This window comes from Festucalex cinctus, chromosome 2 (genome assembly GCF_051991245.1).
Source record: "Festucalex cinctus isolate MCC-2025b chromosome 2, RoL_Fcin_1.0, whole genome shotgun sequence".
Taxonomy (NCBI): Eukaryota; Metazoa; Chordata; class Actinopteri; order Syngnathiformes; family Syngnathidae; genus Festucalex; species Festucalex cinctus.
Window position 1 is genome coordinate 2,950,224 of NC_135412.1, and position 11,864 is coordinate 2,962,087.

General features: G+C 39.5%; 1 protein-coding gene across 1 annotated transcript; it reads left to right on the top strand.

Annotated features, from left to right (window-relative positions):
• The first annotated feature begins 1,919 nt into the window (after positions 1 to 1,919).
• Positions 1,920 to 7,362, top strand: LOC144013386 (prostaglandin E synthase 3-like). Its single transcript, XM_077512180.1, has 8 exons — positions 1,920 to 2,169; positions 3,021 to 3,134; positions 3,221 to 3,290; positions 4,257 to 4,355; positions 5,769 to 5,858; positions 5,927 to 5,983; positions 6,765 to 6,792; positions 6,907 to 7,362. The coding sequence occupies exons 1-8, from the start codon at positions 2,000 to 2,002 to the stop codon at positions 6,924 to 6,926; spliced, it is 648 nt and encodes a 215-aa protein (XP_077368306.1). The 5' UTR covers positions 1,920 to 1,999; the 3' UTR covers positions 6,927 to 7,362.
• Positions 7,363 to 11,864: the final 4,502 nt, after the last annotated feature.

Sequence of the window (11,864 nt, forward strand, 5' to 3'; positions counted from 1 at the left end):
TCATGCGACTGCCCCATAGGAGCTGAGAGGATTGGATTGCCTTGCAAGAGTTATGATTGGGCCATGACATGATTGCCTTTCTTTTATGACCTCAATATGACTATCCAAAACGCAAAATCTTAAAACCAAATATTTGGGCTGAGAAAAGTACCAGTTCACACTAATGTGTTTAAGCCAGAAAATTATTGAAATACATCATAGAACATTTTTAAAAGTAATTTTTCCTTAAAATAAATAATTAGGATTTTATAATAAATTGAATCAGTGTAATATGACATTCTTTCATCCATCCATTTTCTTAACCACGTATTCCTCAACAAGGTTCGCGGGGGTGCTGGAGCCTATCGCAGCTGGCTTCGGGCAGTAGGCGGGGTACACCCTGAACTGGTTGCCCAGCCAATTGCTAGGGATGTCACGATAAGGGCAATATCGTGATATTAAAACTGCCCCAATATCGTCGTCGTCATGTTCACAATATTTAAAAGAAACACATCTGTTAAAAAAGTCAGGTTGATTTTCATTGGTGCAGTTCTAGCACCCTCTAGTGACTAGTTTATTCATACAATTTAGTGCAATATAATTTTTATTAGGGATGTTTTGGCCTTCTACGTTTAAAATCTATGCTAATTGTCAGATGAAGGGGAACCTAATTTGCTTGTGAAGTGATCAATGTGTGCTTGCATTACCAAGTAAGTGCCTCAATATTGTTATTAGAGATTGTAGGTGGTTTATATGCATTGTTGTTGTGTACAAAAGCACAATATTGTGTTTTTTTCTTTAGTATTAGCTCTTTTTTTTTTTTTTACAATATTATGATCTTTTAAATATCGCCAACGCCCCCACAATATCATGATAATTATCGTACCGTGACCTTCATATCGGGATAATATCGTATAGTGATGTTTGGATAGCGTTACATCCCTACCAATCAAAGGGCACACAGAGACAACAACCATCCACACCGAGGGACAATTCAGTGTGTTCAATTAACCTGCCACGCATGTCTTTGGAATGTGGGAGGAGACCGGAGTATCCGGAGAAGACCCACGCAGGTACGGGGAGAACATGCAAACTCCATCCAGGAAGGCCGAAGACAGGACTCGATCTTGCTGGGAGGCGGACGTGCTAACCAGTCATCCACCGTGCTGCCCGCCATTCTTTCAATTTATTGATATACATTGTTTGCTGAGTTGATGAAAGGTATGGGCTGATATTTGTGCCACCAGAAACTGAATCTGAATTATTTAGATTTGAATTTGAATCGCTAAACTTGAATAACTGTATTGAAAAATTGTATCTGAATTACATAAACTGAATTTGTGCTGTTCATTTTGAATAACTGGATTTAAAAACTGAATTTGAATCACCTAAATTGAATTTGTATTTTTTTTAGTTTGAATCACTGAAGTGAAAAACTGAATCTATATTGTCAAATTTGAATGTTGAAAAAGAATTCAATATTCAATATATGTTCACATTCAGTTTTGCAAATACAAATTCAAATTTTCTAGATTCAAATTCAGTGCGCTTGACAAACATCCGAAAAATAAAATAAAACATAAATGACATTACTTACAATAATGAAATCAACACATTCCAACTCAACACACGAGGTAATTTCTTCAAAATATATATAATTTGTACTTTAGACCTTTTAATCAATTCCAAAGATTTAATATACAGACCAAATTCGTTTACAACATTTTGAAAAAAGGGGTGAGATTTCTGAAACTTTTTCTTGTGAATGAATAATTTTGACATACATAAAATGAGATTCGTAGATATTTCCTAATTTTTATTTTGAAGGATAAGTCCAAAAGTTATGTGATCACTGGATAAAGACGCGCTGGAAATGAAGTGAACACAGGTGTCGTCGTGACTGAAGTATTGACTAATCAACTGCCACAAGATGGCGGACACCCTGACGTATGATGTGGCATTTGGCGTGGTATCTATAGTTGTCAATGGTAACGCCCGCGAGGAAACGGCGCGAGCACTCATGTCACGCGACAACACTAGAATCTCGCGATGTTTGGACGGGTTGCTTGTCATCCCGTTCGCGATTTATGTTTTACTAATCTTTCTGCTAGGCTTCACAGCTAGCCGGATAGCGCTTACTGTCGATATCGTGGTCCGACGGGGGAGTTATATTGCAAATACAGTAAAGATGTAAGTCTGGTGTTTACTAATGTAGGCGTCATTGTTTAATCATGGCATTTAGTCGTCGCGTACATTGCGGGTGAGGTAGCTAATGGGGCTAGTACATAACACATACGAAATGCACGTGCCTGTCAGGACCGAAAAAAAAAGCACAAATATATCTTATGTATAAATCAACAAACTATAATGAATAAACCCGATTGGTGTATCATCGCATTCTCTTTAGGAAAAATGCCTCTAAAGTTTTGTGTTTACTGTAGTTTGGTCTTGATTTTAATGTGCTTTTAAGCTAATGTCAGCCAGGCAAAGGGTCATGCTCGCAAGCGGAAGGCAGTGTGACGATTGGCTCGTAATTTCACATCAAAGAATTGTTGGCAGTAATAAATGATGTTTTGTTTTGTTTTTTAAATGATTTGAGTTTGTCGGTGGTGCTACATCAGTTAAATAACTACTGCATTTAATAATAATAATTAATAAAGGCAGTGGATATTTTTGCCGTGAACCGCAACTCTCCTGTTAGCGCTATTTTGCCGTGAACGGCTCTGATTGGTCAATCGCCAAGACCGAGTCATGCACTGGGCGTGGTTCCGGCCTCGCTTAATTAACTCTCTTGTCTTTTCCACGAAGTTTACATCTGAGATCTGCATTAAGACATTTACAAGCCTGAACAAAGATAGCAATGTTCACTTTTGATTGGCACTGTCAGTTATTGATAGGAAAATAATTGTCTACTATTGTTGCAGCGCATCACAGAGAAACATTTTGAGTAACGAGATGAAATTAGTCTTCTTAGTTGTGTGTGATAAATAAAATGCAGTGCACATTAAACGGTCTCTTATCATTGTGTGTGTGATATCTAGGCAACCCGCAACAGCCAAGTGGTACGACAGACGGGACTCCGTCTTTATCGAGTTCTGTGTGGAAGACAGTAAAGACGTGCGTGTGCGTTTTGACAAGACTAAGCTTGATTTCAGGTGAGTCTTTTTCCGCTGCTTGTCAAGTGCTGATCACGCATCTTCGATTCTGTTATGAATAGAAATCTGTTGTCATTCTAACGCAGCTGCGGCAGCGGAACAAATAACATCAAACATCAGAATACAGTGGAACTTTATGGAGCGATCGATCCCAAAGTGAGTGTCATGTGTTCTGTTGTGTAGGGATAGCACCGATTATCGGTGCCGATATTTGACTTGTTGTCAAATATTGGCATCGGCCTTTTTACAAATCTGAAGGCCAATAAAGTTATGCCATCCATCCATCCGTTTTCTAGACCGCTTATTCCTCACAAGGGTCGCGGGGGGTGCTGGCGCCTATCTCAGCTGGCTCTGGGCAGTAGGCGGGAGACACCCTGGACTGGTTGCCAGCCAATCGCAGTAAAGTTATGCCAATAAATAATTTTAAAAAAAAATTTGTAAATTATGTTGAAATTTTGGAAAACTTTATTTACAGTAGAAAACTTGAGAAAATTAATTAATTTATTTATTCATTCACTGCAAACACTGGGAAGTCCCAACACTTTTTAATTTATTAAAAATAATACTTAAAAATGTTTTTAGAAAATTATGTTGACATTTTGGAAAACTTTATTTAAAGTAGAAAACTTTAGAAAAAAGATTTTATTTATTGATTTATTCCCTGAAAACACTGGGAGGTCCCAACACTTTTTAATTTATATAAAAAAAAAATAATAAAATGAATAAATTTAGAAATTGTTGAAATTTTGGCAAACTTTATCTACAGTAGAAAACTGTTTATTTGCTTGCTTAGTTTTGAATTTAGCTCAACACATGCTGGAAGTTGCCTACATTTTCTACAATTTCTGTTAAAATTTTTAATTAAACAAAACTGTCTGTTGTTTATATGTTTAAAATTAAAAGAAAAGTTTATTATTATTATTTTAACTATTATTTTCTCTTTTAACGCAAATGATATCAGCTTGAAATATCGGTTATCGGCCTCCTTGACGACTAATAATCGTTATCGCCATCGGCCCTGACAAAAACCGTATCGGTCCATCACAACTGTTGTGAGTGGACGTCGAGTCATGTGTTGCACGTGTTGCACGATTCCAAGCCTGCTTGTTTGCTGTTGCACAGGAATCGAAACACAGACGCACGGACAGGTCTGTGTTGTGTTGTTTACGAAAAGCGGAGACTGGGAAGCCGTGGCCTCGACTCACCAAGGACAAGACGAGGGTAACACTTTGACATTTTTTACTTGTTTTTCACTGATGGCGGTGCAACCACTAAAATCCAAAGCAGTTTATATACTCCCACATTCTACTTGACCTCTGATTTGTTTTTACTTAGAATATCTTTCCCCCTATAAGAAAATGAGGAAATTATTTTTTTCCAGGATCTCTTGACCTCTTTAGAAATATTGTATTAACCAGCCTTTCCGTTCTATTTGTTCTGCGGCGGCGCACTGCCATTCCTAAATCGTAGCCGCTGGTCCTTCAAATTTCCAAATAAAGCAGTTGGAGCGGCATGCAGTCACGCAGTATTGACGCAGTATTACACCGGATGGATGGCGAAAAAGCCGACCAGACAGCAGGGCTCGACACTGCGAACAATTTACCACAAAATGCGGTCAACTTTACGGTGTTGATTTAAAAAAAAAAAAAAAAAAAAAATCAGTTTGCTAGGGCGCAGTGCACACTTTAATTAGTAGTGTAATGCATCTTTTCGAAGCAAACAGAATATTGTGTTCTTTTGCTACATAAGCAACATGGCTACCACATGAAAAATCGCATTCCAGTCTTTCATTTGAAAAAAAAAAAGTATGTTTCTACCTTATTCCGTTCTTTAGTAATCACCATTTGAAAATAGGTCATTTGAGTGACGTTGAGCGAAAATTGAAAAGAAAAAATACATTTTCTACAGAACAGTGACTTTGATACTAATATTTTTTGTTTAGTGACGGTCCGTCAAATTAGGTTTAATGTTACAAAGGCTTTGATCATTCACGTCGGCCTTGAAAAGGTTCGATTTCATCAGATTGCGTCATGTTTCGTTATAATTCGCAGCTCTAGTTAGGGCCCGAGCAGCTACCGCTGCCATCTGCTGGCCATGGTTAGTTTTTGATTTCACAATTCATTGACCCGGCTGCGCTGCACTTGGACATTGCGCTGACCACTGATATATTCACAAAAGAAAAAAGAAAAAAAAGTAGTTGACGTCACTTAACGTTTATGGCGGCATACATCGTGATTTTACTGAACGTTATTAAACGTTTTTGGAAGTAAAAGAGTTTTAAACAAGCAAACACTGACCAAGAATAATAATGTCATAGTAAAACAGTTTTATTTTCATTGGCAAACACTGATTTGCTAGCTTATGATGGTTGACAGGATGTAAACACTGTTTTCTAAAGTTAAGGCAGATGTTTGCAGATTTTTTATTTTGAAAAACACAAAGATAAATAGTCTGCTTTCATGGAGGGCTGAGATTTGAGAGTATTTCCCGTCGAGAAGCCGGAATAGGCTAATCGTCGATTTAATGGTTGCACCTCGACGGCGAATGAAGTCGCACCTGACAACTTTTGACGGAACACGACGGCATCGTTGCGGAAAAACGGCACATTGAACGGACTCCGTTTGTCTCCGCCAGTGCAACTGCCTCAGCGTGGACTTCAACAACTGGAAGGACTGGGAAGATGACTCGGACGAAGACTTAAACAGTTTTGACAAGTTCTCGGAGGTGAGAGCCCGCAGATGACGTGCGCACGCACTCGCGCGTGAAATTTAATTGTGTTGGATTGTTTCTAGATGATGAACAACATGGGAGGCGATGATCTACCTGACCTAGACTGTGCTGAAGAGGAGGTGGGTTTTATTTATTTATTTATTTTTAATACATGCAGATAATACATGCAGATATCTGTATGATCATAATCACACTAATTCTTCAGAATCAGGATATTTATTGGCCAAGTATGTAAAAACATATGAGCAAAATCAATGACAAACAAGACATGACACATGAGCATGGGTAAGGCGGTACTTCCGATTTCCGTCTGTCACACACTCGACTAGTCACGACGACGTCAACGATCAAAACCATCGACGATTAATATTGATAGTTGACGAGACGTTTATTTATGTATTTACACTGGTACCTCTACTTAAAAAATGAATTGGTTCCGGAAGAAAGTTCTTAAGTAGAAAATTTTGCAAGTAGAGACGCATTTTCCATGTAAGTGCCCTAATCCGTTCCAAGCCTCCCAAAATTCAGACATAAATGTTTTATAAAGCATAAAAATGCATCAAAACATGTAACAAATACATGTTACAATTAGATTATTGCACAATAAATGAGAGTTGTGCATAATGTAAAAAACAGAGAATAAAGAATCAAAATGATGCTCATTTAACTTTCTTCCAGAACCAATTCATTTCGTAAGTAGAGGTACCACTGTACATGGAAAATGAGGGAAAAAAAGCAAAATGTCTCAGAAAAGCTTGAGTTGTCCTGGAAAATTATATTTCATCCATCTTTACCTAAAGGTACCCATCCCTATATCACAATCAGAATCTATATTGTCATTGCAGTATACAGTCGAACAAACGAGTATTCCACACTATTTGTTTGTTTTGTCTCTTGTAGCACGACACTGCAGACAGCGATGACGAAAGTACGTATTGTTTTGCATTTTTTCAGTTAACGGAAATGAACTTGAAACCATCTCCATTTTTTTTTACCATGGTGTACTGACCCTATTGAAACGTTTGTGTCCCCCCTCCCCAAGAAATGCCAGACCTTGAATAGAAGACTGCGCCCTGTAAGTGGAAGTGTAAAAGTTGGTTGCAGGCGGCGATCGAGAGAGAGAGAGAAGACCAAAGAAGATGTTGAAGCGGACTGAAAGCACCACAACACAGGAAGTGCTCCTCTTCTCTTCTTCTGCGTGGACTTAATTGTTGTGTTGTGTTCTTCTCCATCCACTTACATGAGTGCACAGGGATGTCTTACTCCACTTTGTCCTTTTAACTTTTCAGTCCAAATGCTCCTTATTCCAGAGGATGTTTTTTCTTTCTTTTTTTTTTAAAGGACACCTTTCTCTTTTAATATTTTGTAATGCAAATTGCACTTATTATGTTTGATAATATAAGATTGTTCTCCCCCATTTGTATGGTAACATCTACAAATATTTAACAATAACCGTTAGTTCATTTCAGCCAGTGAAATAAAGTTCTTTTGCAAAGGACATCCTGTGTTGGTAGTGGTACAGTTTTGGCAACCAATTTTATTTTATTTTTTTTAAATGTTGCACTTTGAAACAAACACGCACACATACATTCATCTTTGTACATATATCTTTGTGGGGACATCCATTGACATAATGCATTTCCGAGGCTCTTAATGTTGCACAACTCTACTGTGCCCTTTCAAAATAAAACAGCGGGCCACTTTTGGAGCGTTTGAGCTGGAGGTACAAGTCTGTGCTGTTGGCGTCAACAGTTTTGCGCTCGAGCAGCGGGAAAATCCAATGCAAGCACCTTTTAAACCTCCCTCGTCCAACTAATCTGGGGCTTTAAAACCCCTGGGCGTTATCTTATTTTGAAATGACTTGGTCAGAACCATCAAAAAGCCCAAAACGGGTCACAATAATGCCTAACGGTTTTAAGAAGACAAAGATATGCAGTTACAGTGTAACCTTGATTTAAAAGAGCCAGAAACAATGGACTACAGATTTAACAGACGGGAAATAGTACCCAGTCCACTCAAAATGCCCCCTTTGTACAGTCGCTGTCGATTAGTTCCAGAATTGACCGCAATTCGCCACAGTGCCAACAAACGGCGCTGTCGCGCAATCATGAGACTGTGCCGCTTTTGTCTCTGATGCACAGTCGACTAGAGCAGGCTTCCGTGCACATGTGGCGGCCATGTTGCCAGGGGCGACTGTTCCATTCAAGGAGTGTCAAGACGCTATCGGTGACCTCTGCACGATCGGTGACGCGAATGCGCAGAAGATCGGCCATCTTGGATCGCCAACTACGGCAACCACACTAGTTCAAATACCTTTATATGCGTGCACGATAGTGCGCGTTCGTAAAAACACGATACAAGAATAAAAAACAACCATCCTATCCAATAATCTAATTTTCTGAGACAGTCCTGTTGCAGTTTATTGTAAGCAATTTCCTGGTTTATTGTCATACTTACTATGCTCATTTTCCCAGGCTACCGGCTCAGTGGTATAGTGAGTGGTAGAGTGTCTAGTGTCTACACTCAGAGGTTGTGGGTTCGATCCCAGGCTGAGTCATACCAAATGCAATTAAATATGGTGCCATCTCCCTGCTTGACAGTCAACTTAAAGTACAGATGAAGAATGACACCTGATGCTCTGTTTCAGTAGTGTTTTACGCTTTTAAAAAAACAAAAAAGATTTCATTTGCTTTATAATAATAACCTTTAAAAATATATTTATGGCTTATTTTAAGATTTAATTGCTTGTTTTGTTACTTAAAATAAGTGCATACAGCTTGTTAATTTCCTTGATTTGTTGCTTAGAATAAGTGTTTAAATCTCATTTTAAGATTAATATAGATCTACACATTTTTTCTTATTTCAAGAAATCTAAGTACTGTAAGTAAAATTATCTTACTGCACTGGCAGATAATTTTAATTGTTTCTAGAAAATTTACACTAAGAACAAGTGAATTTTATCTCATATTAAGCAGACGTGTTTTTGCAGTGGGTCTATGGGTGTGCGACAATTGTTGTAGTTGGTTGAGCACAACGCTTGCTAAAACAACAAACACAAGATAAACATGGAGAAAATAGTAGAAAGTGTAGCTGCCAGCAAGCAGTTTTGTGCGCAAGACAAAAGCGTGAGTGAGCTCAGCACAATTCTTTCAAACCCGCCGCCAGCATCCAGGCTTGTCAGCAGCACGCTCAATGTGAGTGCCCGCTGTCACCGCTCCCTCAACCGCCTCTGGATTTTCCAGCGCTTTATGCGGTCTGAGCCTGCCGTGCTGTCCGGCACACACAATGCAAACATCCGCCTAATCACTTCTGCTGCCAAAATGGGCCGTTTAGGAGCGTCTGCATAACCATATGACCAAATAAAACCTAAACATTTACATTCAAGCAATAAGGCCTTAGATTGTATTCTAAGGGGGTTGATGTATATGTACATTAAAGTACACAAGTAAAGTTTATTTACTATATAGCCCTTAGTCACAAAAGCGTCTCAAAGGACTTCACACAGAGTTGACAAATATTAACGACATCCCCTGATCTAACCACAAGAGGGCAAGGGAAAACTAAAAACAAAAACAAAAAAAACCATCAGGGGAAATATAAACCTTGAGAAGGGGCCGCAAATGTGGAAATCCATGGCAACAACTCCAAGGTGGTGGTGGTCCGCCTCAGATCTCGTCCCGTAGGGCCGTGTGCTTGGCTCCAATAAATTCATTAGAACCCTTTTATTTATTTGCCGATTTTGACGCGGATTGTTTTGTTACAAACATAAGACATGTAGCGATGCTAATGTTCTCACTTTTCAGTCTAAAGAGACCACACAAAAAAAAAAAACGAAGAAAAATCTTAGTTAGTAGTGGTGAATGTCATTCAGAGTTTGTCAGTAATAAGTGCCACCCTTCCATCCATCCATCGCTTATCCGGGGTCAGGTCACAGGGGCAGCAGCTTTAGCAGGGAAGCCCAGACTTCCCTCTCCCCAGCCACTTCGACCAGCTCCACCGGCGGGATCCCAAAGCGTTCCCAGGCCAGCCGAGAGACAAACTGAGTGGTTGTTCTTCTCTGTGTGCCCTGCGATTGGTTGGCAACCAGTTCAGTCTGTACCCCCGCCTACTGCCCAAAGCCAGCTGGGATAGGCTCCAGCACCCCTGCAACCCTTCTGAGGAATAAGCGGTTAAGAAAATGGATGGATTCTACTCGGAATGGTTGTAATTTTCATTTGCCCTTTTGTCGAACATCCCACCATCAGAACAATATTGCGTTGAGAGGTCTTACATTTTGGAATGACTTGGATACATCGTTGAAAAATATATCCTCATACAGTTTTTAAAACATTAGTGAAGCTACATTTACGCTTACACTGGTTATAATTATTTTACATCTCCCTCTTTTCTGCTTATAATGAAATCTTAAATACATTTTTACTGTATGTATCTTATTCTCTGTTCTTTCTTTCCTTACATCAATTTATTTTGTTCTCTTGTTTTGATGGATTTTATTTGTCTACCTAGATTTTATTTTTTTATTTTTTTCCAAAAATTTGTAATGACCCTTTTGAGTATGGCGTGGAATCTTGTACAAGTCATTTCGGCTTCATTCCCTCCTTGCACTGTTTTTAAATTGTGCTAAATAAACTGAAACTATGTCAGAATAGCCAGTGTTGTATTAGTGCCTTCATTCTGTTTGGTGATTCGGACAGCCAGCTCACCACGTTCTCCTTGTCGCCATTCAAATCAATGGGGAATTCGGACTCCTGGTAGCTCGGCCATCCAAACAAATGAGGAATTCTCATATCATATAACTATTATAACACACCAGTGCATAAATCTCCGACTATTTGGTGTGAATGAAAATGTTTTAAAACTGTACTTTAGTTCCTTTGTTGTAAATATTTTCAAATAAAAGGCATTATTTCCATTGTATGTATTAATGCATCGCTTTGATTTTGATTCCCGCACTTGCGCTGACGCTCCCGCCATTTTTTTTATTTAATTTGATTTTTTTTTAATACTCACAATGCATTGTGGCCTATATCAACCCGGTTGAGTCGATGTTCACTACTTTTCAGAGTGCATTGTGGGTAATTTTGAGTGCCCTACATTTTCGCTTCCTGGGGGATTGGCAAACTGCTTCCACTGGAATAGATTGTTTGCCCAATCGACTGCCTCTGCATTCATAGTTTCACACAGGAAAATATATGCCTACTGCTAAAATATAATAAACAATCATAAACGACAGATTAACCTAAAAATCTATTCTGAAACGCAGTGGAAGCCAGTTCAGGGATTTAAAAATCTGTGTAATGTGCCTTCCGATCTTAATCAGGACAATGTTTTTTTTGGGGAAGACCAAAAAGCAGGGCAAATAGTCGATCCGATTGGTGATAGAAGCGTGCATTAACAATAACATGGTGGCCCGAGAGAGGACGGGGCGGACTCTGGGTGGGTATGATCTCCAAGTGATCAAAACATACATCCATTTTCTTGACGGCTTATTCCTCACAAAGGTCGCGGGAGGTGCTGGAGCCTATCTCAGCTGGCTTTGGGCAGTAGGCGGGGTACACCCTGGATTGGTTGCCAACCAATCGCAGGGCACACAGAGACGAACAAACATTCACCCTCACAAGCACACCGACGGGACAATTCCGAGCGCCCAATTCACCTGCCAAGCATGTCTTTTGGAATGTGGGAGGAGACCGGAGTACCCGGAGAAGACCCACGCGGGCACGGGGACAACATGCAAACTCCACCCAGGAAGGCCGAAGCATGGACTCAAACCCGAGTCTTCAGTACTGGGAGGCGGACGTGCTAACCAGTCATGCACCGTGTGACTATGTTCAAACACATTTGCGAGTATGTTCGAACGTATTTGCGACTATGTTCAAACATATTTGCGAGTATGTTCGAACGGATTTGCGACTATGTTCAAAAATATTTGAGACTATGTTGGAACGTATTTGCGACTATGTTCAAACATATTTGCGAGTATGTTCGAACATACTCGCC

Bases quoted from the DNA above. Each gene is read 5' to 3' on its own strand.
- LOC144013386 (XM_077512180.1), top strand. From the start codon at position 2,000: ATGTCACGCGACAACACTAGAATCTCGCGATGTTTGGACGGGTTGCTT. The intron at 2,170-3,020 runs GTAAGTCTGGTG...TGTGATATCTAG, and splicing joins ATTGCAAATACAGTAAAGAT to GCAACCCGCAACAGCCAAGT. The intron at 5,859-5,926 runs GTGAGAGCCCGC...GATTGTTTCTAG, and splicing joins GTTTTGACAAGTTCTCGGAG to ATGATGAACAACATGGGAGG.